Raw genomic sequence first — 23,702 nt, forward strand, 5'->3', positions numbered from 1 at the left:
GAGGCAGCTCTGGGCATATTTCCGTTATCAAGGTGAGATGTGTGTCAGTGCAACTTGGGTCAAACTCCTTTTATTCATTAAACCCCAAGAAGGTTAAGGACATAGAGTAGAAGTCCTAGTACTAATGTTGCTGGAGTTCCCAAGTCCCATGTCTGTATTGCGGAAGATCTTTGTCCCTTATGTTTTGACAAAGACATTGAGTAGGGACTTGAATACAAGCCCACTGCTAAGAAAAAGAGAGTGTTTGGGGGAATTTTGCACACAGATAGTCCCTGGAGTAGGCTTTGACTTATGTATTTCCCTTTTACATGATTGGCTACCTAAGGACAGTTAGCTCCAACAAATCTCTTTCTTCTAGATACCTGTTAGGACCCCTTTCTCATCTTCCTTCCCACTCCTACCTCTCCCCAAATGTAGCTCCCTCTCTAACCCCAGCAGTGACTTGCACGCTGTATTCCCTAAACTCGCCCTATATCCTATTTCTACTCCCTAATAGAACCCCCATCTCTAAAACACACTTCCTTGTACTCTCTACCCGAATGAAGGTAATCTACACCTTCCCTCAGTTCCAACAGAGTTGGAAGTTCTTGGGGTTTAGATTTCTTTGAAATATAAGGAGTTTTTATATCACTCTTTAAAGTATCCAGTAGCCCCACGCCAGGTAATGTGATCTAATTGGTTTGGGATGGGCCCTGGGATACTAGTATCCTCATCAAGGTCCCCAGGTGATTCTGATTCAGGTAGACAAGCACCATTATCACTGAATGCATCTGACTTTGGCTAGAATCTAAGGGGAGGGGTTGGGTGGCCCACACTGAGGGAACTTTTTAGTTTGATTTTTTTCTTAATGATAATATGGAAAAATTTAAAGACATATAAAAATAAATATTAACTCTTAATGACATAGAGCAGTTTTTCTCAAACTTTAATATGCATACCAGTAACCCAGGGATCTAGCTGAGCTACAGATTCTGATTTAGGAGGTTTCTGGTGAGACCCTAAAGTTCTGTATTTCTAAAAGCTCCCAGGTGAAGGTTTTGCAGGGTTGTGGGAGAAGAGAAAGCCTAGGTCGAAGGAATAGTTGTGAAAAGAGAAGTAGGCAGATTCATCGGGGCTGAAGAGCCCCTGAATAAAAGCAATGGGGGGAATCCCACTGAGATCAAAATGTAGCTTAGAGGCGTATTGGAAAGTCCCAAAGTAACTAGTGTTAACTTTCCATGTCTTCCTCCGGCACCCCTCCCAGGACTACTGGAGAGAAGCAGATGACAGGGTGCATGGAGAAGGCAAAGATACAGCTAAGAGGGACTCTGTTTCTCTTCCAAGATTGCAGTAGGAGATGTTACCTCTTTTTCTGTAGAAACTTTGTTATACAGGTGGGTTGGGTTTTTATGTACCGTATTATTTGAATACTATTTGAACAGAATGGTGTTCTAAGAGCATTTAGCGGTATATGTACTTTTTAAAAAAAGATTTATTTATTTGAGAGAGAGCGAGCGAGTGATGCAAACACGGTGGGGAGGACAAGAGGGAGAGAGAGAATCCAAGAATCTCAAGCAGACTCTCCACTGAGCAGAGAGCCCAACACAGGGCTTGATCTCACAACCTTGAGATCATGACCTGAGCCAACGTCAAGAGTCAGATGCTTAACCCACTGAGCCACCCAGGTGCCCCTAGCAGTATATGTACTTTTTTTTTTTTTTTAGGTTTATTTATTTATTCGAGAGAGAGAGAGAACAGGAGGGGGAGGGGCAGAGGGAGAGGGAGAGAGAATCTCAAGCAGACTCCATGCTGAGCATGGAGCCTGACGTGGGGCTTGATCTAACGACACTGAGATCAGGACCTGAGCTGAAACCAAGAGTTGGAGGCTTAACCAACTGCACCACCAAGGCACCCCGCCTTGAAGGCTAACGTAGGAATCCAATAGCATGTCCAGTAGAATATTGTATCTAAGACAAAATTCATCTCCTGTTCTTTCATGTGGAATTTTGGAACAAAATTGATGTGTAAATTCGGAATTGTTTGTGATCGTATTTTTTTTAAAACTTACACTGGATATGAGGGCATCCAGGCCTCCCATTCCTGGTAGGAATATGGTGCATTTTTAGCACTTATAGCTAACCGGTATCCAGTAGTGACTGATGAATAAAATATGGTGAAATAAAGTAAAATATATGTGATGCACTCAAATATGTATTTTTTTTTTTCAAAAGTGGGATTTTTTTTTTCCCCTTAATTCCCCTAGGGCATGCTCATGCCTTATTGCCACAAGCTCGTTTTATGATCTAGGGACAAATCAGAGAACTTGTCTGGATCTCAGTTTCCTTGAATATACGGTGAAAGGGGCTGTAGTAAAGTGTTTAATCTCTATGATCTCTTCAACCTTTTAAATTATGTGTCCATGCTATGGGTCCTAGAGAAGTAGCCTTCATCTTAAATCACAGTGATCTAAACTTATAACTGGATTTGCTGAGTTGATGTTGAACTAATCATAATCCTTGCACTGATGGTCAGTTGAGAGAGAAACAGGTCATGTTATAACTTTTCCATTTCAATTTATGGTTATGAATAAGAAGAAGGCTTTGGAGTCAAATGTTTGGTTCAAAGCCTAGCTTTACCACTTAGTAGCTGTGTGACACTGGGCGAGTTATTCAGACTTGAATAGATCCCAGTACGTAACAAGTGCTTCATAAATGATAGCTGTTACTGTATCTTTAAATAGGATATCTACCTACTTGCACAAATACTCATATCGTTTGCATTTCCCTCTAAATGCTGTAAGCAGTCTGAAAGCATCCATTTGATTTTTAGAGGGCACAGGAATATGTTTTGCTAGTGTTTAAAAATGATAGCTAGATTCTAAGCCTTACTTCAGAAATGAAAATTAATATTTTAACACATCTTCCATTATTGCATTTTCTGGATTAAACCTACTATTCCTGCTATTCAACAAATCCAAGAACTTTTTCTTATAAAACATGAAGAATATGGCTTAGATTTCTAGTGAGGGCATTGCTGATAAGTTAATGAGTCAATAAACCCTAAAAGGAAAATAGCAAAAGCAAAACATTTGTATTAGGCATTGAATCTAAAAACACGATTCAGAGGTAGACAGAATCTCAATATTTTTTGAGATTCTATTCTTGGTGTGGTATACAAACATTTTTATAAAAACTACAAACAACCGTGGCAGTGAATAGGTGTTATTTTTTATGCTGAATATGGAAAAATTCTTCCTTTAGCGCTTAGTATAAAGCCAAAAATTACCATCAGGCTCTAGTGTATCAAGATAAACAAAAATTTGACACTCTTGTTTACCCTGTAAAAAGCAGAATCTTAAGCCTTTGTTTTGGTATATAAGCCAGTACTCTTTGTATCTTATGAAAAGTTGTAGGTGTATATCTGCATGTATGTTTACTTTCTTTTGTGTTTTTGTGTGCATGTTTTCTTTTTATCATTTATTAATTATCATAAGTTATATGCAATTTTCTATCCAAAATTGTATTATTCTTTTAAGTATTTTTTATGACTATGAAAGTAATCAGATAATTACTGATAGATTGATGTCTATCCAGTTTTTTTTTCCCATGGGAATATCTACTTAATAAAGACAGGGTGATCATTGCTTTATATAATGTGTTATAAATCTGCTTCTCAATGTGTTATGAATGCTTTTTCATGTCATTAGATGCTTTTCTACCTAGTCACCTTAATGTTTAATGAATCATGTGGCTGTACCATAATTTATCAGTTCCCCATTGTTAAATATTTATATTGCCTCTAATTTTTCATAATTATAAACAGTCCTTCAATGCACATCCCTTTAAAACCTAATTTTAGCAGATTTGCAGATTTTCAGATTGCTTTCCAGAAAAGATGTACTAATTTACTTTCTTGCTACTAAAGTGTGCAAATTCAGTCCTCACCAATAATAGGTATTATCACTTAAAAAATATTTCCAAATCGCTCAGTGAGAAAGAGTATGTTATTATTTTTACTTGCATTACTTTTGTGAGTTTCCAGTGAGTTTAAACAGTTTTTATGTATTAATTAAGCATTTATATTTCTTTTTGTATATGCAACTGCCTTTTTGTGTTTTTTGGTCTATTTTAGTACTTGTCTTTTTCTTTTTGATATATGAGAAAATATTTTCCCCAGCCTATCATTTGTTTCTAGTGAGTTTTTACCTTTTATTTTATTTTTAATTTTTATTTATTTTTTGACAGAGAGATACTCAGTGAGAGAGGGAACACAAGCAGTGGGAGTGGGAGAGGGAGAAGCAGGCTTCCCACGGAGCAGGGAGCCCGATGCGGGGCTCGATCCCAGGACCCTGGGATCATGACCTGAGCCGAAGGCAGACGCTTAACGACTGAGCCACCCAGGCGCCACTACCTTTTATTTTCTTAACAATTAGAAGTTTTAATTTTTAAAAATTTGCTGCCAAATCTATAAACCTTTTCCTTTGTTCTCTGCTTTTGTCATCAGACATTTTTAAAAGTCCTTCCTACCCAAATATTTTTGTTTCTACATGTAAATATCTAACCCATTTGGGATTTATTTTGGTGTATGTTTGAGATAGAAATCTAATTTTAAAAATGAGTATCCAGTTTCTTCATCATTTATTGCATAATCTGTACCTTCTCCACTGAATTAAAATGCCATATTATATATAAAATTATTACATGTACTTGGACCTGTTCACAGATAAATCTGTCTATTTCTTTGTCATGCCACATATTATAATAGCTGTATAATATGACTTAATATGCAGTAATGTAAACGCTTTCACATTTTTCTTATTCCTCAAATGTTTTTGACTAGTTTCTAATTTTTTCAAATGGAATTTAGAATCCTTTATCCATTGATTCAACAAATATTTGCTGGGTGGATATTCTGTGGTAGGTATTGTGCATCATGTTGGGATTGTTGTAGAAACTAAGACAAACAGTCCCTGCTACTTTGGTGCTGAAGGTTCAGTTCCAAAGAATCTACTTGAAATTCTGATGAAGGTTGCGTTAGTCTTACAAAATGGAGGAGAATGCTAATTTTCATAGTATTCGGTTTTTCTTTATAGATAATTTTTAAGTCCTTAAAAATTGGGAAATTTCTTTAGTTTCAGAATAGTCCAAGCCATGAAGTATACAAAGCTTTCACATATCAAGAATAGAGGACTTTGTTTTTCCCAGTCATTTACAGGGATGATTTTTGTAAAGGACTGTAATTCATAGACCAAGCTGGTTACCATTGTTTTCCTTTCTAAATAAATAAATAAAAAAAAATCAGGTGCTATCTGTAAGTGGTTCCCTTGTAAATATTAGAGAACATGCTGCTTCAAACAGATTAAGGAAAATACTTTGGGGGGTTGGAGTGCTGATTTTGTCCTTGAATGTTGACAGTTCCATGTTGCGGTGAGGTTTATGTTGGTTTGCTGTTTGAAGATGATCCTATTATTGGCATTTTTCTCTACCAAAAATAAAGTACATTTTTTTTTTTCTGTGAACATGTACCCTCCCAGAGTAGCATAACTGGTGTCTTTGTGGAATAGCCATTATTGTTCAAAGGATGAGTATGTCCTCTTTTGGTTGAGGCAAGATGACAACTAATTCAGTAATGGCGATATGTAAAATAGATGCCTGAATCAGATTAAGACATATTTTACTTATTTTGTTAAAAACTACAACTGAGGGGCGCCTGGGTGGCTCAGTCGTTAAACGTCTGCCTTCGGCTCAGGTCATGATCCCAGGGTCCTGGGATCGAGCCCCGCATCGGGCTCCCTGCTCCGCGGGGAGCCTGCTTCTCCCTCTCTCACTCCCCTGCTTGTGTTCCCTCTCTCGCTGTGTCTCTCTGTCAAATAAATAAATCTTAAAAAAAAAACAAAAACAAAACTGCAACTGAATAACCACTCAGCAAGTAGGTCTGTTGTGATAGAGATGGCAGGTTATGGAAAAAATATACTGCCAAACAGTGGCAGGGAGTGGAGTTCAAATTACTCACTAGGAAAACACTTACGTACACCTGTACATTTCTCATTCTAAAAATTCTGTGTACAGCTCAACTGCCAAAATATTTCATGTATGTCATGATAATCAAATGAAAATATCTCATGAACTCTGCTATATAACTATAGTAGTGCTATGTAGATGTTACTAATGAACACACCATTCCGGAAACCACACCTTTGCTCTATGGTCACTCTTCACTCTTCAATCAAAAATACCTCATATATAAACTTGTCTCCAAATGACTTTTGCTAGAACCAAAAATCAAATCTTATTTCAAAGCATAAAAATATTGCAAATAACGTCAAGAGTTTTACATATGGTGTGGCCCTCTGTGTAAGCCCTTTTTAAATCCTTCTCTAAAGATGAAAATTCTTGTGTTGAAATTATGGGGCCATTTTGTGGAAAGGAAATGAAATCTAATTTCTTTGTTTTTCGTCTTTTCAGGAAGTCACCAAAGCAGTCCAGCCTCTCTTACTGGGAAGAATCATAGCTTCCTATGACCCAGATAACAAGGAGGAACGCTCCATTGCGATTTACCTAGCCATAGGCTTATGCCTACTCTTTGTCATGAGGACGCTGCTCCTGCACCCAGCCATTTTTGGCCTTCATCACATTGGAATGCAGATGAGAATAGCTTTGTTTAGCTTGATTTATAAGAAGGTAATGCTTTCTCGCACAGTCTCCGTGTTTTAAATGTCTTAAATGTCATGTTGATACACATAAGGGATAAACGCTGAAATCAATTTTGTATGCCTGTGTAGTAAATGGCAGCAATAATTAATGTTTCTAATTTTCCTTGGTAATTAATTCAGTTCATTTCAGCTAATAATTACTGAGCATCTTCTATAAACTGCCTGTATTATGGATTTCATTTTATTAAATTAGTCATGTCATCATTTTTTGGAATCTGTGGCTCCCCATTAAAATGATACTTACTATCTCGTTAAAAATCATTGACAAAATATCATCTTGTGGTAAAATGCCATGTATCTTTATGTTCAATAACAAGAGTATAGTATGTAATTGTTAGTCTTAATCCAAGAGGTAACAGTTTCTCCCTTAATTGGTTGTAACCCAGTGGTGGCCTCCACTCATCCCCTGCTTTATTTTGAGTTAGATTTTTGTCATCCTGTGAGTCCTGCAAATTAAAAATTTTTGCAACAGCACATGCGTGGCAATCATAAGAACCTTCTCTGCTTTTCTGTGTGCATTGTCCAGTTAGAAGCCCAAGTTGCTGAAGCATGATTTAGGTGAATGCAGATTAAGACCTACCTACCTTACAAAATCAGTTTAAGGTCATTTCAGTAACATGTGTTTTCTAGACTATGTGACTGCTTGGATCTACCAAGTCATTACAGAAAGCTATTTTGGTTGAATCATTTCGATACTCTTTTACCCTTCTTCTCTTTTTCCTCCCCCACTGTAAAAACTTTATATACTTGGCTCATAAGGGACCTGGATCTGAAATTACCTCTAGCAAATAACCCATAACACTTCCATAATTATATATGCAAGGTCAGTTGTATTGTAAAACCTCGACAGTCATACTTTATTGTTCAAAACAGCCTTTTATGGAGGCACAAGAAAAAAAAAACGGAGTCCACAGTTTAATCAGATCACCTCAGCTACAACCTCTTCAGTTCGCAAGTACCAGGAAAACATGGGTAATAAATCAACAAAAATTTTATTTTGATCCAGAAGTTTTATGTAAGTGAATAAATTATTGGGTATTGCTTGGGAGGTAGAATTGCACAGCATGAATATCAAAGAAAGTTCAATTCAGTCTAAAAAATATTTATAAAAAATGCTTATTATCATCATAATAAGTGATAGCTAAGGATGTACATGACAAGCTTCTAAGTGAACTAGGTATATTATCTCGTTTGATCTTCTCTAAAACTCTCTATTGTAGCAGCTATTCTCCCTGTTTTATGCATAAAGTATTTTAAGAAAGTAAGACCTATAGAGAACTGTGCAAAAACCTCAAAATTTCTGAAATGGGTGAATCATAGTCCTTGACATGGAGGATTTTCCAAATATTAGAGGGGAAAAGTACTGGAATAATATAGCAAGGCAAATTGTCTTATATAGGAGGAGAGAGGTATGAGGTACTCTAGGCTAAAGGGGAGGAGAGATCAAAGAAAGAGAAGGTTAGTTTGTAAATAAGTCCATGTATAACATTTAGCACAAATACAGCAATATATGCACTTTCAGATCCAGAACACATTCAGGAAAAGTTAGACACTATTGTATCTGTCCTTTTTTCTCTCATTTTTGAGTAGCTGTGTCATTACCCGGTTTGTTTACCCCTCTAGGCACACTTATTAGCCTGCATTGATAGCAGCACTAGAAAAATGCAGCTGTATCTTCCCATGGCTGTGGTTTGGTCCCTAAAGTGAACCTAAAGTTAACTGGTCCCATATCTGACCAGCTGCATCCACATGGCAGGCAGCCACTGTTTCTTACAGTATCCTAAATATTATACTACAAAGCTGTTTTGCTTTGTTCTAAAATCTGCAACTATGATACATTCAAATTATATTTTAAGTAATGAATCTAAATACATTATATAAATGTCAAATCATTATGGTGTGCATCTGAAACTAAGACAAGATTGTTAAGTCAATTATACTTCAATTCAAAATTGAAAAATACAAGAAAATAATGAATCTAAATACAAACTAAATTTATCTTTGCCTGTGAATTTCTAGAAGATAGAGATAATTAAAATGAACAAATATTTACTGAGTGCTTACTGTGCACAGAGCTCCCTGTTAAGCCCTCTGAACTCAAAATCACCTGAGACAGTCTGTTACTGAATCATGTGTAACCCAGCTCAATAGAATTTTCCCTGTCATATTGTTCTAATAGTGTTTTGAAATAGACTGCTTTGATTCCTTCTTCATCTGTGCTTATCTAAATGCTATTCATTATTCCACACCCACCTTAAATTCTACCTCTTCAATAAAATCCAGATTTTTGTAACTAGATATGTGAACCTTCTCTTAACCACCCTATTATATTCTGCTCCCTTTAACTCATTTATCATATCAAATTTAGTTATGTGTGTACTAGGTTACCTTGAGGTAAGAATTATGTATTAAGAAATCCTAATAATAATTCCTGAAGCCTTGAATCCAGTGATTTGCATCTCCTAAGTGCTCAATACATATACATTCAGTTGAAACAAACGTTGGATGGGTATTCTCCAACCAAAGGCATCTAGTGGCTAATCAATTCTTATTAAATTTTGCAGGCAAAGTTGTTTTTTTTTTTAAATTTTTTTATTCTTATATTATCCCCATACATTGCATCATTAGTTTTAGATGTAGTGTTCCATGATTCATTGTTTGTGCATAACACCCAGTGCTCCATGCAGAACGTGCCCTCCTCAATACCCATCACCAGGCTAACCCATCCTCCCACCCCCATCCCCTCTAGAACCCTCAGTTTGTTTTTCAGAGTCCATCATCTCTCATGGTTCGTCTACCCCTCCGATTTCCCCCCCTTCATTCTTCCCCTCCTGCTACCTTCTTCTTCTTCTTTTTTTTTTTCTTAACATATATTGCATTATTTGTTTCAGAGGTACAGATCTGAGATTCAACAGTCTTGCACAATTCACAGCGCTTACCAGAGCACATACCCTCCCCAGTGTCTATCACCCAGTCACCCCCTCCCTCCCACCCCACCCCCCACTCCAGCAACCCTCAGTTTGTTTCCTGCGATTAAGAATTCCTCATATCAGTGAGGTCATATGATACATGTCTTTCTCTGATTGACTTATTTCACTCAGCATAATACCCTCCAGTTTCATCCATGTCATTGCAAATGGCAAGATCTCATTCCTTTTGATGGCTGCATAATATTCCATTGTGTATATATATATATATATATATATATATATATATATATATATATACCACATCTTCTTTATCCATTCATCTGTTGATGGACATCTTGGCTCTTTCCACCGTTTGGCTATTGTGGACATTGCTGCTATAAACATCGGGGTGCACGTACCCTTTCGGATCCCTACTTTTGTATCTTTGGGGTAAATACCCAGTAGTACATTTTGCAGGCAAAGTTTAACTGTGATCTTTCACAATCGTGATTTATCTACTTAACAATTTTACTTGTGTATAGGGATGTATTTTTCTTTGTAATATTTAAGGATTTTGTATTGTTAATACAATCTTCACAAAATCATTAATGATTCAGTTATTCATAATATACTTTTATTGACTTTAATCATAATTGTATTCAATAGAATTACTATAGGACTCTACTGTAGGTCAATAGTGTTGCTTTAAGATTATAGTTTTTTTAATTTTTAATTTTTAAAGATTTTATTTATTTATTAGAGAGAGGGAGAGAGAGTGAGCACAAGTGGGGAAGAGGGGCAGAGGGGCAAAGGGAGAGGGAGAAGCAGACTCTCCGGTGAGTAGAGAGCCCGATGCGGGGCTCAGTCCCAGGACCTGGGGATCATGACCTGAGCCAAAGGCAGGCACTTGACTGACTGAGCCACCCAGGTGCCCCAAGATTATAGGTTTTAATCTCAAATTTTGCTACCTGTAAAAACAAAACAAGAAAGCCCACCAAAATCTCCACACTATATAGATGGATATTTAAGTGTAATATCATTCCTGTTTGCGAGTAGAAAGCATGTCATTACTGTCTAGATGCTGGAAAATGAAATAACTACAGGCATGTTAATATAATATTTTTTGTGAAGAGAAATATTTATAAATCTGAGAAGATACCAAGGTAAATGGACATAAAATAATAATTTTCATGACCTTTACTTAAAAATTCATGCATAGTGACCTCATTCTTCAGCTGTTTTTCAATGTTACTTATTCATATATTTGTCTTCTCTTTGTCAGCATCATCTAACTTCCCATTTTCCCTTTAGACTTTAAAGCTGTCAAGCCGTGTTCTGGATAAAATAAGTATTGGACAACTTGTTAGTCTCCTTTCCAACAACCTGAACAAATTTGATGAAGTATGTACCTACTGATTTAATCTTAATCTTTTCTGCATTATTGTTATACCTCATACAAGCCCAAGGGTTTTCCTGGGTCAGTTAACAGTGACATATGGTTAAGTCATACACATCCTTACCTTCTCTATTTCTGCTAGCGACGGTTGTGTAGCCAGGTGCCATTCTGGGGTCTCACGGGACCACCTAATGCAAAGGCATCTTGGCTTGCTATGTATTTAATGAAGCTTTTCAAAATTCGAGTTTTATCAGATCTTGTTTCCTTTTAATACTTTAAATCAGTTATTTACTTTGGCTGAATGTGATACTCTGAGCAATTCTTGTTCAGTGCTGTCTTACGACACAAATAAATGCAAGGTCTCTGAGGACAGAGAGTGTGTTTTATTTATCTTAGCATTCTCAGTATTTAGCAGAGTGTTAAACCCCCAGCAGGTGCTAAATAAGTTACAATTGAATTAAGCATGCATTTATTCTTAATATTTTGTCAGGTGGTAGAGTTGTTATACTGAGAGCCTTTGGAGACCCCTTTGCTCTCACATGTTTACATCGTGGCTCTTGCTTTAGACAAATAGAAGTAAATTATGTAAAATAAATCCCTGACATGATACTTAAGATATTTAATCTTAATTGCATTGAATAAAAATACACTGAAAAATGCAATGACTCGAAATTTGTTCCCTGGGAAATCCTAGTCTATTTGTAAAATGTTTAATCACGTTGCTATGCCCTCCATGAAAGGAAGACCTTGATTTTAGCATGCTGGGAACCATGATGTGTTTGACTGTCTAAGCTCTCTGTGCCCACTTTCTCTCATCTAGGCTTGTGTGTCTGTCAGTGGTTTTCACTGTGATTTCATTTTCCAGGGACTTGCACTGGCACATTTTGTGTGGATTGTTCCCTTACAAGTGACGCTCCTGATGGGGCTGCTCTGGGATCTGTTACAAGCCTCCGCCTTCTGTGGTCTTGCTTTCCTCATCGTCCTTGCCGTATTTCAAGCCGGGTTGGGAAGAATGATGATGAAATACAGGTAGCACTCTAGTTACATAGCTTGGAAGGGTTTTAAATTAGATTTTCACAAAGTCTACTCGAGTGAAACCAGGACTGCTCTATTTACTGAACCGGGATCTACTTACTGGGTGTCACTAAAAAGGAATTATTTTAATAGTGTAAATAATACTCCCTATATCAATGGGATGTATTTTTTTTTTGGCTTATCTGTCTATAGAATTTCTTTTTAAATATGTAAAGATTCAGTTCATTTGTATAGATCGTAAGACTTAGGTAGAATGGATAAAGCATATATGTGCACGGGAGGGAATGCATATATATTGGATAGAGCTTTATAGGTTTTTCCCACTCTGGTTCATGTCATGGATCATCACACCAGAACCTTAGTTACTTTTTATTACAGAATGTGTCAGTGATACCAGTCCCAGTGTATGATAGAGGACTTCCAGAGTTTGTCAGCTGGAAGATGATAGAATGTATACAAATTTTGGAGTCTGCTAGCTCTTGGCTTGAATCCCAAACCACTTTGCCTCACTGAGTCTCTGGTTTTTCATCTTTAAAATGGAAATAACCACTTCTCCTGGAGCGCCATGAAGTGTCCTACACTGGGACAGTCTATGGAATGTGTCTAATAGTGTCTGGTACATAGAGGGCATTTACTAAAAGATAGCTATTTTTGTTATTATCTATCAGATAATAAAATAAATGTCCATCTGTTTGGTACTAAGTGTGGCCTTTTAAAAAAAGCTTTTGTAGTTCTTAGTGACAATTTGACTTGGTTTTACTAAGTATTTGATTGATTGAGTGATTGATTGATTTACAGAGACCAGAGAGCTGGAAAGATCAATGAAAGACTCGTGATCACCTCAGAAATGATTGAAAATATCCAATCTGTTAAAGCATACTGCTGGGAGGAAGCAATGGGAAAAATGATTGAAAACATAAGACAGTAAGTCCTTCTGATAATTTCAATATCATTAGTCAGTTAATGTTTAATATTTTAAGATTTTATTTATCTATTTGAGAGAGAGAATGAGAGAGAGAGACAGAGAGCACATGAGAGGGGGGAGGGTCGGAGGGAGAAGCAGACTCCCCGCCGAGCAGGGAGCCCGATGCGGGACTCGATCCCGAATGTTTAATATTTTAAAAATGAGTGTGTCACAGTGGACTTACTTCCAGTTCATATTTGAAGTTTCTGACTATCAATTGTTTTAAGTTACATCAATATTCATGCATCAATATCAAGTGGCATAAAGTCATTTTCATGGGCTGTAGTTTTATTTAGTTGGTTAAGTGTGTTATTTTTCATTACAAAGATATTTATGTCTTATGAAAGAATCTCCTATATGTGTTTCTGGCTGCTTATTATGCTTATTGACTACAATAATGATCACGATGCTGGAGGCTGATTAAAACCTTAAATGAGGGCACCTGGGTGGCTCAGTTGGTTAAGCGACTGCCTTCGGCTCAGGTCGTGATCCTGGAGTACCGGGATCGAGTCCCGCATCGGGCTCCCTGCTCGGCAGGGAGTCTGCTTCTCCCTCGGACCCTCCCCCCTCTCATGTGCTCTCTCTCTCTCTCTCTCTCTCTCATTCTGTCTCAAATAAATAAATAAAATCTTTAAAAAAAAAAAAAAAAAAAAAAAAACCTTAAATGAAACTACCAGAGGGCACCTGGGTGGCTCAGTTGTTAAGCGTCTGCCTTTGGCTCAGGTCATGATCCAGGGTCCCAGGATCGAGCCCTGCGTCAGGCTCCCTGCTCCGTGGGAAGCCTGCTTCTCCCTCTCCCACTCCCCCTGCTTGTGTTCCCTCTCTCACCATTTCTCTCTCTGTCAAATAAATAAATAAATAAAGTCTTTAAAAAAAAAAAAAAAAGGAACTACCAGAGTCATAACTGTATAATTCTGAACCAAATAAGTGGTTTTCTGTTATTCCATTTCACTTAACTTATGTTATGGCTCATGAAAAATGAAAGAAACCCTTCTCTTTGGTTAAAGTATCATATCATTGGGGCGCCTGGGTGGCTCAGTTGGTTAAGCAGCTGCCTTCAGCTCAGGTCATGATCCCAGGGTCCTGGGATCGAGCCCCACGTCGGGCTCCCCGCTCAGCAGGAAGCCTGCTTCTCTCTCTCCCTCTGACTGCCACTCTGCCTACTTGTGCTCTCTATCTCTCTGTCAAATAAATAAAAACCTTTTGGGTGCCTGGGTGGCTCAGTTGGTTAAGCGACTGCCTTCGGCTCAGGTCATGATCCTGGAGTCCCGGGATCGAGTCCCGCATCGGGCTCCCTGCTCTGCGGGGAGTCTGCTTCTCCCTCTGACCCTCCTCCCTCTCATGCTCTCTGTCTCTCATTCTCTCTGTCTCAAATAAATAAATAAAATCTTTAAAAAATAATAATAATAAAAATAAATAAATAAAAACCTTTTAAAAAAAATCATATCATTGTTCTTCCTTAACTTAAGAATAATAATGCAGGGTAATATATCCATAAATTATGTTTCTAGAAACCCTGCACTTGAGAGGTCAGCTCAAGCAATGAAAGCCATCACCTGAGATAGAATCAGTACTTGGCACCTGTCTCTTTTCTTGTTTCACCTCAGATAACCTCTCTTTCACTGATTGGTAAGGATTATATCCAGCAAAAAAGTACAGCCCAGACTGAGATATGATTCCTCTGACAGTTTGGGGCACAATATAAATTAGGGCATTTCTGCAGCCATGAGACCATTTTTCTTCAATCAAGGTCCGTGTCTACAAACTGCAGTCAAAAATGGTTCTAGGAGACTCAGTGATAGACACACTACTGTTGACGACCAGGTAATTTAAGTTCCTGTAGCACCTGAGAGTTTCACAGGGAAAAATATACTAAAAAGCAGAGTACCCTCTTGGATGGTGTGAATATGGTTATAAGGAATTGGGGCTGCTGATTCTGGTAGACAGTGGTAACTGAGCTGCAGGTGTGTGATTGGAAAAACAAAAGAAATGCTGAAATATTAAGTCCTTTGCCATGTAAATAGAAAGAGTGAAAGAGTAAATATTTCCCAAACATTATTGGTCACCTGTTTTCATTATGCCGTTCAAGACAAATCCAGGAAAGGAATTATATTTTCTTTCCAGAAACATCCTTAAAGATCTTGGGGAATCGTTTAGTCAGTTGAGGTTGTTTTCCTTAGTAACCTGTGAATTTTCCATCATACTCGTCCCCTTGGTCACTTCTCCATAAGCACAGGCACACCAAGAATGGGATGAGGCGTTGATCAGAGGATCCCGTTGTCTCGGGCCTCAAGATAGACCCCTGGTCTGGTCATTCTAGGTGCTGACTTTTCTTGACTTTGGTTTTTATTTTTCTTCTTCCTCGAAAGATGAAATTCATCCTTTCTATTTCATATTTCTGTCTGGCCCATTCTAATAGCAAATGGTTGGTTGTAACTTGTGTAATCTGGTTCCTTAATCTGGCATGAAATTATTACCTGAAAAGGCTGCGAAGTGCTGACGTAAATATGGGAAAGCAAGAGTTGCTTCTACTCAAAAGAGCAAATGTAATATTCTGGAAGAAATTGTCAGGATACACTTCAGAGGGTTGATTGCCTCAGCCTGGGCACCTACTGAACTGGGTAGAGACTGTATAAAACTCCCTGCCAATCTACTCCTTTATCGCTCTTCTGTAATAAAGTCACTTTCAAGTTTTTTTTTTTTTAATAAGAAACTGATAAAATATTTTTATGACTCATAAAGTACAAGTGATTTTATTACGGAGAGTACTGCTTTCTGGGTGATCCTTAGAAATGTTTTTGAGTCCATTATTCTTTTCTTGTCATACCACTTCTTCCATTTTCCTCAACAGTTTCTTTTTTTTTTTTTTTTAAAGATTTTGTTTATTTATTTGAGACAGAGAGAATGAGAGACAGAGAGCATGAGAGGGAGGAGCAGACTCCCTGCCGAGCAGGGAGCCCGATGCGGGACTCGATTCCGGGACTCCAGGATCATGACCTGAGCCGAAGGCAGTCGCTCAACCAACTGAGCCACCCAGGCGCCCTCCTCAACAGTTTCTAATACATTTCAACAACAATTTTCACAAATTTGTGAACATTTTTGTGAACAAGGTTTTCTAGCCTTTTATTAACATCGACCTAGCCACTATTATTCTTTTTTTCTGTTGAGGATTAAGGATTCTAAGCATAGATTCTTAGTGCCAGACCCTCTGCTGTGCTCTCATTTCTCTTGGCAACGACTCTGCCTGGGAGATGGTATGTTTCCCTTCTACACACTTGGATTCTGTAGCATCAAAGGGAAGAGCAGTTGGCTTAAGAAGGCATGGCTATCACTGGCAGAGCCAGGGATCAAACCCCAGTGAGATTCCAAAATCACAGTCTGCCTTCAGTGCCAAGTGATTGAACTAAGTAAGCATTAGACCATATTACATTGTGAATCATGGTCTAGGTTGGGCATGTGGAACTTCATTTTCTTTATCAGGGGGCCCAGGGTTCTCAAAAAAAAAAAAAAAAAAAAAAACCAAAAAATTTTTTTTTTTTTCTGAATTCTACGACTTGAGAATGAGAACTTCTCTGAATTCTACACATGTGTGAAACTAGCCCCCACGTGCCAGGCACAGCTGGTGCTGTTGCTCGCTCCCCCCCCAGGACCCTCTGCGCGTCTGTTCATGGCTGCCTTTCCCCCTGCAAGAGCCGAATAGGAGGATCACAACGGACTCTAATTTTTCTGGTCCTGGCAGAGTGGGATGGAGGTTGAAGGCAGCATTGTTCTCTCTCTTTTTTTAAAGATTTTATTTATTTATTTGACAGAGAGATAGAGAGAGAGCACAAGTAGGCAGAGAGGCAGGCAGAGGGAGAGGGAGAAGCAGACTCTCCACCGAGCAGGGAGCCTGACATGGGGCTCGATCCCAGGACCCTGGGATCATGACCCGAGCCGAAGGCAGCCGCCTAACCGACTGAGCCACCCAGGTGCCCCAGCATTGTTCTCTCTTATTACCAGCATCGGCACTCCCTGTTTTCTGCCTGCTAGAGCACTGAAACCTCTTCTCTGTGTGTTTAAAAAAAAAAAAAAATTCACATTTGCAGTTTAGACTAGAAGGTCAGAAGTAAAAACTGATTGTTGCAGGGGCACCTGGCTGGCTCAGTCATTGGAGCGTGTGATTCTTGATGTTGGAGTTGTGGGTTTGAGCCCCATGATGGGTGTAGAGATGACTTAGAAATAAAATCTTTAAAAAATGATTTTTGCAAATAATTATACTAAACTGAGAGACAGAGAAGCTATAGTAGCCACTCTTTTGTAACTTATCAAGAGCTACCTGCAACAGAATCACTTGGGTTCTTGTTAAAACATGGATTCTGGAAGCCTATTGAAAACTCAGTCAGTATCTCCAGGTGGTGGGCCTGAGGCTGCATTTCAACAAGTTTGTCAGGTGATTTTCACCCATGCTAAGGGTTGAGAAACCCCTCCTTTGCTGCTTATCTGTTGTTTTCAGTGTTCCCCAAAGCCAAGCTAGAATTTCTAAAATGTTAAGAATCCATTAGGGAATCACAAAAGTATATTTTTCCTTTATAAATCTTGCAATGTTGTCCTCATTTCCACACTTAATTACTTAAAACACCAACCAACAAATAAAAAATTTGAATCAAAATCTTTACTAATCTTACAAAGTAATAATGAAGTGATTAAAGATATTGAAATACTGTCATCATAGCAATAGAAATAATAATTGAGATTATGAATTATAATTTAAAAATAATATTTACAGGTATGATGTCCAAGACACTGGTGCATTCATTACCATCCCCCTCTCAGAGAAGGTAACTGAGGCCCAGAGAGATTAAATAACTTGCCCAAGGTCACATGGCTCATATAGGGTGGAGCTAGGATCAGAACACAGACAGAAAGCCTTGAGAGCTTCTGTTCAGGTTTTACATTCCAAGATGCCCGGTATTTGAAAAGTTAATAAGCATCCCAAATTTTATATATTTTTTTTTTATAGAACAGAACTGAAACTGACCCGGAAGGCAGCCTATGTGAGATACTTCAATAGCTCAGCCTTCTTCTTCTCAGGGTTCTTTGTGGTGTTTTTATCTGTGCTTCCCTATGCACTGAACAAAACAATCATCCTCCGAAAAATATTCACAACCATCTCATTCTGCATCGTTTTGCGCATGGCAGTCACTCGGCAGTTCCCCTGGGCTGTACAAACCTGGTATGACTCCCTGGGAGCAATAAACAAAATACAGGTAATGTACCTAACTGGGCATCGTATGCAATGATTTTAGAACAGTTTTGAACTTTTCTAGTGAGTAAACTCTTTGGAGACAAAGTCTTGGTCTTGGGCCTGTTCGATGCACAGGATTTCCTCTCTTGATGTCTGTGCGTAGTCTAATGAGCCCTTGTGATGAAAGCCCAGTGAAATAAATGAAGGTCTGTGAGATTCTCTCAAGTCAAAGAAGTTGAAGAAAATATTGTTTCTGTAATCTGGAGAATTTTATTTAATCAACCAGTAGATCAGTTCTAATGAACTTGGCAAATGTGCAAAAGATGGTAGCAGATTCACCAGGCAGTCATAAAACATTCCAGCTAAAACTAAGAATGGTCACCTTAAACTTTTAAAAAATTTTCAACCTACTTTCCAGAACGTAAGATAGATGAGAATGGCATTTTATGTCACATCCTAGCAATGCTCATGTAGCTGGTAGCTTGGAAGAGAAGTTCTAAAGTCCTCAGGTGATTATACTGGTATATATAAAGCTAATTGAATCACCACCATGAATTTATGTGTGGTTATAATTTTTATAATTAATATACAGATCAAAAATGTATTCTTATACTTTTTTGATACCCACTTAAATGTTTAACCAGAAAATAAATCACTGTGATAGAAAGAAAAATGAGGGTGAAGGGTGAACCACTTTTAGGTGGTTCTGCCATTATGTAATCTTGGCTAGACTTTGCCAGTGGTGGCCCATGGACCTAATTTTGGCCTTGAACCTGTTTCACTTGATCTTTAAATTAAAAACAAACAAACCAACAGCCCATTTGCATTAGTTGCCAGCATTTAAAAGTTGGGTGATGTTACATATTCAATAAATCATGTCTTCAGCCTCTTTTGAAGAATTGGAATATATAGTAACTGGGTCCTCTTCCCTTATAAGCTGTGGCAGCTCCCCCCCTCAAAGAGGGCCTGCTCTCTCCCGTTCTACACAGTCTCTACTCAGCCACCCTCCTTAAATTTATCATTTTGAAAATATGTGAGTTTGAGATCTGTGAGTTAGACAAATTGGGGAATGTAGTTCAGAACCCATAGCAGCTCTTAGACTAATCTTATTTCTTCTGTTAACCCTTCTCAACTGAGAGAGATAGAGATAGAGATAGAGAAGAGAGAGAGAAAAAATGAACATACATACAGACTTGAAGAGAGAACATCACAAAGACAGGGAGAGTCACTGAACAGGAACATAGAGAAACAAAACTGGGAGAAAAAGAGAGAAACCAAGGTAGAGATAGTGAGTGAGAGAAGAGTAGAGGAGAAAAAGCAAAAGCGAGGCAAGGAGCAGACTGTCCTCAATACCTGCTGTGGTAGGACTTCAGGACTTAATTCTTCCTGATGCTCCCACCTTCCCTCATAGAGCCCTAATAATGTCTAATAGAACCGTTCTTTTGGAGTCAAGGTTCGATGCTTTAAAATCAGTTATATCAGATTTTCATACCTTTACGTAACCCAGAGAAGTGATGCTATCGATGCCTCAAATAAGGAGGGTGCTGTAGACGTGAAGACATTAGCTTTCTCTCTGTCCTAATTGTTGAATTGAGGCACATTGGAGGGTAATTCAGGGAGGGCTTATAAATTTATCACCCAGGTTAACATGTAAGTGTAGAAGGAAGAATCAGTTGCGTGTTAAAATCTAATGTATAAAAACAGTTTTATAAAATAGCACATGTTTTAAGAGTGCCTTTCAAATGTGATAAATCCTAGTGCTTGGCAAATAACTTTAGAATACTGCGAACGATTATTTTATTAAGAAGTAATTTCTAATCTATTCATAAATCTTCATAAAACCCAAATACAGGATACAGAACTATTGGAGTGTAAAATAGGTGTAATAAAGCAATAATGCTATTCCAGTTCTACAATATGTTTGTGCCTTCTTTTGTAAACAGGATTTCTTACAAAAGCAAGAGTATAAGACGTTGGAATATAACTTAACAACTACAGAAGTAGTGATGGAGAATGTAACAGCCTTCTGGGAGGAGGTCAGAATTTTTTAATTGTTTGCTCTAAATACTTCAGCATTTTCTCCTTTGCGAATCTGGTTTTCACCATAATAGACAAGAAAGTTAGAACGATAATTGAACTGGTAGTGCTGAGAGGGGAGCCGCTGCACTTACTGGATCAATTAAGATTAGGAAGTAATGAAAACCTCAGAGGTTCTGGAGCCTGGTAAGAGCAGGGCTTGAATTTTGGCTCCGCCATTTATTCTGTGTGTAATTTAGATCGAATTTCTTGTGGAGCCTTTGGTTCTCCATCTGTAAAATGAAATATTAATATTTCCCTTGCAACCAGTGCCTGGTTTCTTGCAAGTTTGTTGTGAAGTGTGAAGCGCTCAGCAGAGTACCATGCACATAATAGTTGCTCAAGAAATGCTCCTTTCTCTGATCTCAAGTTCCAGTCCAATGTGTTTGCATACACCGGTCAACATAAAGATGTAGGAGAGATACATCCATGTGTTGTTTTTTATTTTTACTTATATCCATTCACTATTAAAAATTCTCTCGTATATCTCAAAGTCAGAAAAATATTATCAAGGATGTTCAGCCTCTCAAGAAGCAATATTTGATGATTGAGAACACCTATTGAGTTCCTCTTTCCTTATTGCTTATATCTGCCGAGTAAAGATAGGAGTTACGAAACCAGTGTCCTATTTCTACATTTTCCAAAATATCTGAAACTGGTTTTATTTATATAAGCAACTTGACAGCGAGGCCTTCACTTCACTTCATTTTTAAAGATACAGGTTAGAGAATAATTCTTTATCTGCCTAGCAAAATTGTTTGTGGGAAAATGTCAGGTCAGAAAGGGATCAGATTGATTTTACTTCTTTGTTTTTAGGAGTTTCAAAGGCCGTTCTCGGCATGAGGGAAAAATAAGAAGTTTAACGTTTTCCCTCCTAATTTCAGACAAAATCGTTTCCCTGCTCTGCTGCAAAAATCTTCCATTTTCCTCTCCTTCCATCTAATAAAATAGGTAACATGCTCAAACCCTTACTCTGTGCCAGGCCCTAGGATAAGCGCTCGATACGTGTTGTCTCATTTAATTCACTTAACATTCCTGTGACCTAAGTAATTTACTGATAAGAAAGTGGATGCTAAGAAAAGTTAAGGGTTCTGGCTCAGCTCACACAACTGGTAGGGGCCGAAGCCAGAATTTGGGCCCAGAAGTCATAGTCTACAATCCGTTCACCCAACTGTTGCCTCCCATCTGGCTATATCCTCATCCTCCAGTCTTTGACTATCACCTGCCAAATTCTGGACACTTCTTGATCACATTTGCTCAGGATAGTGGTGATTGTTTCGAAATGTTACACTCTGAAATCTCTTCTCAGCCCAGAATTTCCTAACTGTCCAGCTCTGTCTGTCTCTAAATCCCACCTTTACAGTAGTCTTTCAGGTTCAAGGTTTCTAGTCTCTTCAGTGCTCCCTTTGGGCCCTGCCTGGTACAATCTCTGCTTATTCCAAGACCAGTCATTTCAGTTCTTCTCCTACAACTCTCTCAATTCCCATTTCCTTCCACTGGCTCCTTTCCTGCAAAACGTTACTTTATGGACCTTGGTGAGGTAGGTGCTGTCTAGGAAAATCATAAAATCATTTGTAAGCTTTACGCTGTTCTTGTTTCAACCTTAGTGGGGCCTGTAAACCTTCTTGGGAAATCTTTTCATTTGTCTTAATTAATTTTCTTTACCATTTCCCCAGAAGCTATTCCAGATTTTTATCACTTTCCTGAAAGCCCCAACTTCTCTCAGGATCTGAGAGAAGTTGCCTTCTACAAAACAAAGAAAAGAGAAGCCATTATCATGTATGAATGCTTCCAACTTCCCTGTTCACCCTTGGAATTATGTGTTCCTCCTTCCTTCATGTCTAAGAGAACAATAGATGTTTCTCCCTGCCCTTGACTGAGCTATTACTACTTCGCTTCATCTTCTTAGAACAGGGGGCCAGCAGACCTCTCTCTAAGAGCTTCAACATCTCCTTTCAACTGACTCCTTTTCCCATTCAAATGTTTTCCAGTTAAAAAAAGTCTTCCCTTGCTTTTGTCCACCCACCTTCATCCTCCAAACCTTATCCCTTTCTGTCCCTTTGTTGTCATGCCTGTTGTTATTTCCTCATCTTTCATGGGCTGCTCCCTACCGCAGTCTGGATTCTGCCCTCGCTGACACATCAGAAGGGTTCCTTTCTTCTTGAATTGATCACTTAGCTTTAGTGCAACCGCTCTTTCCATATTATTTTATCCTCAGACCATGACTTCTACCTCTTCCCTGCCTGCTGCTTCCATGGTGATGGGCATGGGGTCCCCATTTAGGCTTTCTTCTAGCATTTCATGCCCCCTCTGGGTGACCTCAAGCTCAGGGCAAACTGAGATCAATGTACTGATGAGTCTCAAATGCAAATTTCTGGCCCCAGTTTCTTTCCTGAACTTCTCTTATGCATTTCTAAATTTCCTGCATGCTCCTCAAGCACTTCACATTCATCACTCGCCAAGCTTCACACACCCTCTCCTCCCAGTGTATTTGCTATTTCCTTTGTTGGCATCAACAGCACCCAAGGGGCAAGTCCCTGGTGAATTATATATGATTCTGCCCTCAATCCAAGACTGGGAGTGGGTAAAATTACTACTTACTTATTAGGAAGCTGAAACTTAGTTTAAGCAACTAGAACAAAATTAGACAACAAATTAGGGAAGAGCTAAAAGGTCAGCCTAAGTTTCTCTGACTCCAAAATGCTTTACCACTCACCATACTGCTCTTTATTTAAACAAAACAAAACAAAAAAGAGTGACTGCTGCTTTACGGTATATTGCTTTCACATACATGATCTCATTTAATACCCTCAACAACACCAGAGACTGAAGTTCAGAATGTTAACAATGACTTGTCAACCATTAGCCAGCTAGTTGAGATGTCACAAGAATGGGGTAAAGACAAAGGATATCATAACCATTTCATGCACAACTACAGGGGACATGTAAACATGGAAAATGTTCAATCTTATTAGGGAGCAAATAAATAAAAATAAGATCAATAGTGAGATTCCATTTTCACCTATAAAACTACAAAAAAAAAGTTAAAACAAATCCAAAACCAAAAATCAGTGTCGATAAGGGTTCTTGAAAACAAGCACTCATATAATTATTGGTAGAAGAAAACTTAGAACTACTATTGACAAGACTTGGAATTTCATATGTCTTTTGCTCTGGAAACTCCACTTGTGGGAATTTAAAAAAAAAAAAAGTGCTCCCCAGTTTATAACAAAGTACATGTGAATAGTTTATCCATACTCTTGGATACTATCTTACAACTAAAAATTATATTAAAATAGTATTTAATGGTATATGAAAATGTTGATGATTTATTATAAGTCATAAAAAGTGGGTCACCACCTTATTTTTTCTTAATTTTGTAAAATATATATATATTTTATTGAAAT

The 23,702-nt window shown here is 38.1% G+C and overlaps 1 protein-coding gene across 1 annotated transcript in view; it reads left to right on the plus strand.

The window, feature by feature from the left end:
* CFTR (CF transmembrane conductance regulator) overlaps positions 1-23,702 on the plus strand; it is a 167,279-nt gene that overhangs the window by 36,392 nt on the left and 107,185 nt on the right. Inside the window, exons 5-10 of the mRNA XM_021699342.1 lie at positions 6,444-6,659; positions 10,912-11,001; positions 11,862-12,025; positions 12,830-12,955; positions 17,995-18,241; positions 20,163-20,255. Of these exons, the coding sequence (XP_021555017.1) occupies positions 6,444-6,659; positions 10,912-11,001; positions 11,862-12,025; positions 12,830-12,955; positions 17,995-18,241; positions 20,163-20,255 (936 nt within the window). The remainder of the gene's footprint in view (positions 1-6,443; positions 6,660-10,911; positions 11,002-11,861; positions 12,026-12,829; positions 12,956-17,994; positions 18,242-20,162; positions 20,256-23,702) is intronic.

The sequence above is a fragment of the Neomonachus schauinslandi genome, chromosome 12 (assembly GCF_002201575.2).
Source record: "Neomonachus schauinslandi chromosome 12, ASM220157v2, whole genome shotgun sequence".
NCBI classification, from domain to species: domain Eukaryota; kingdom Metazoa; phylum Chordata; class Mammalia; order Carnivora; family Phocidae; genus Neomonachus; species Neomonachus schauinslandi.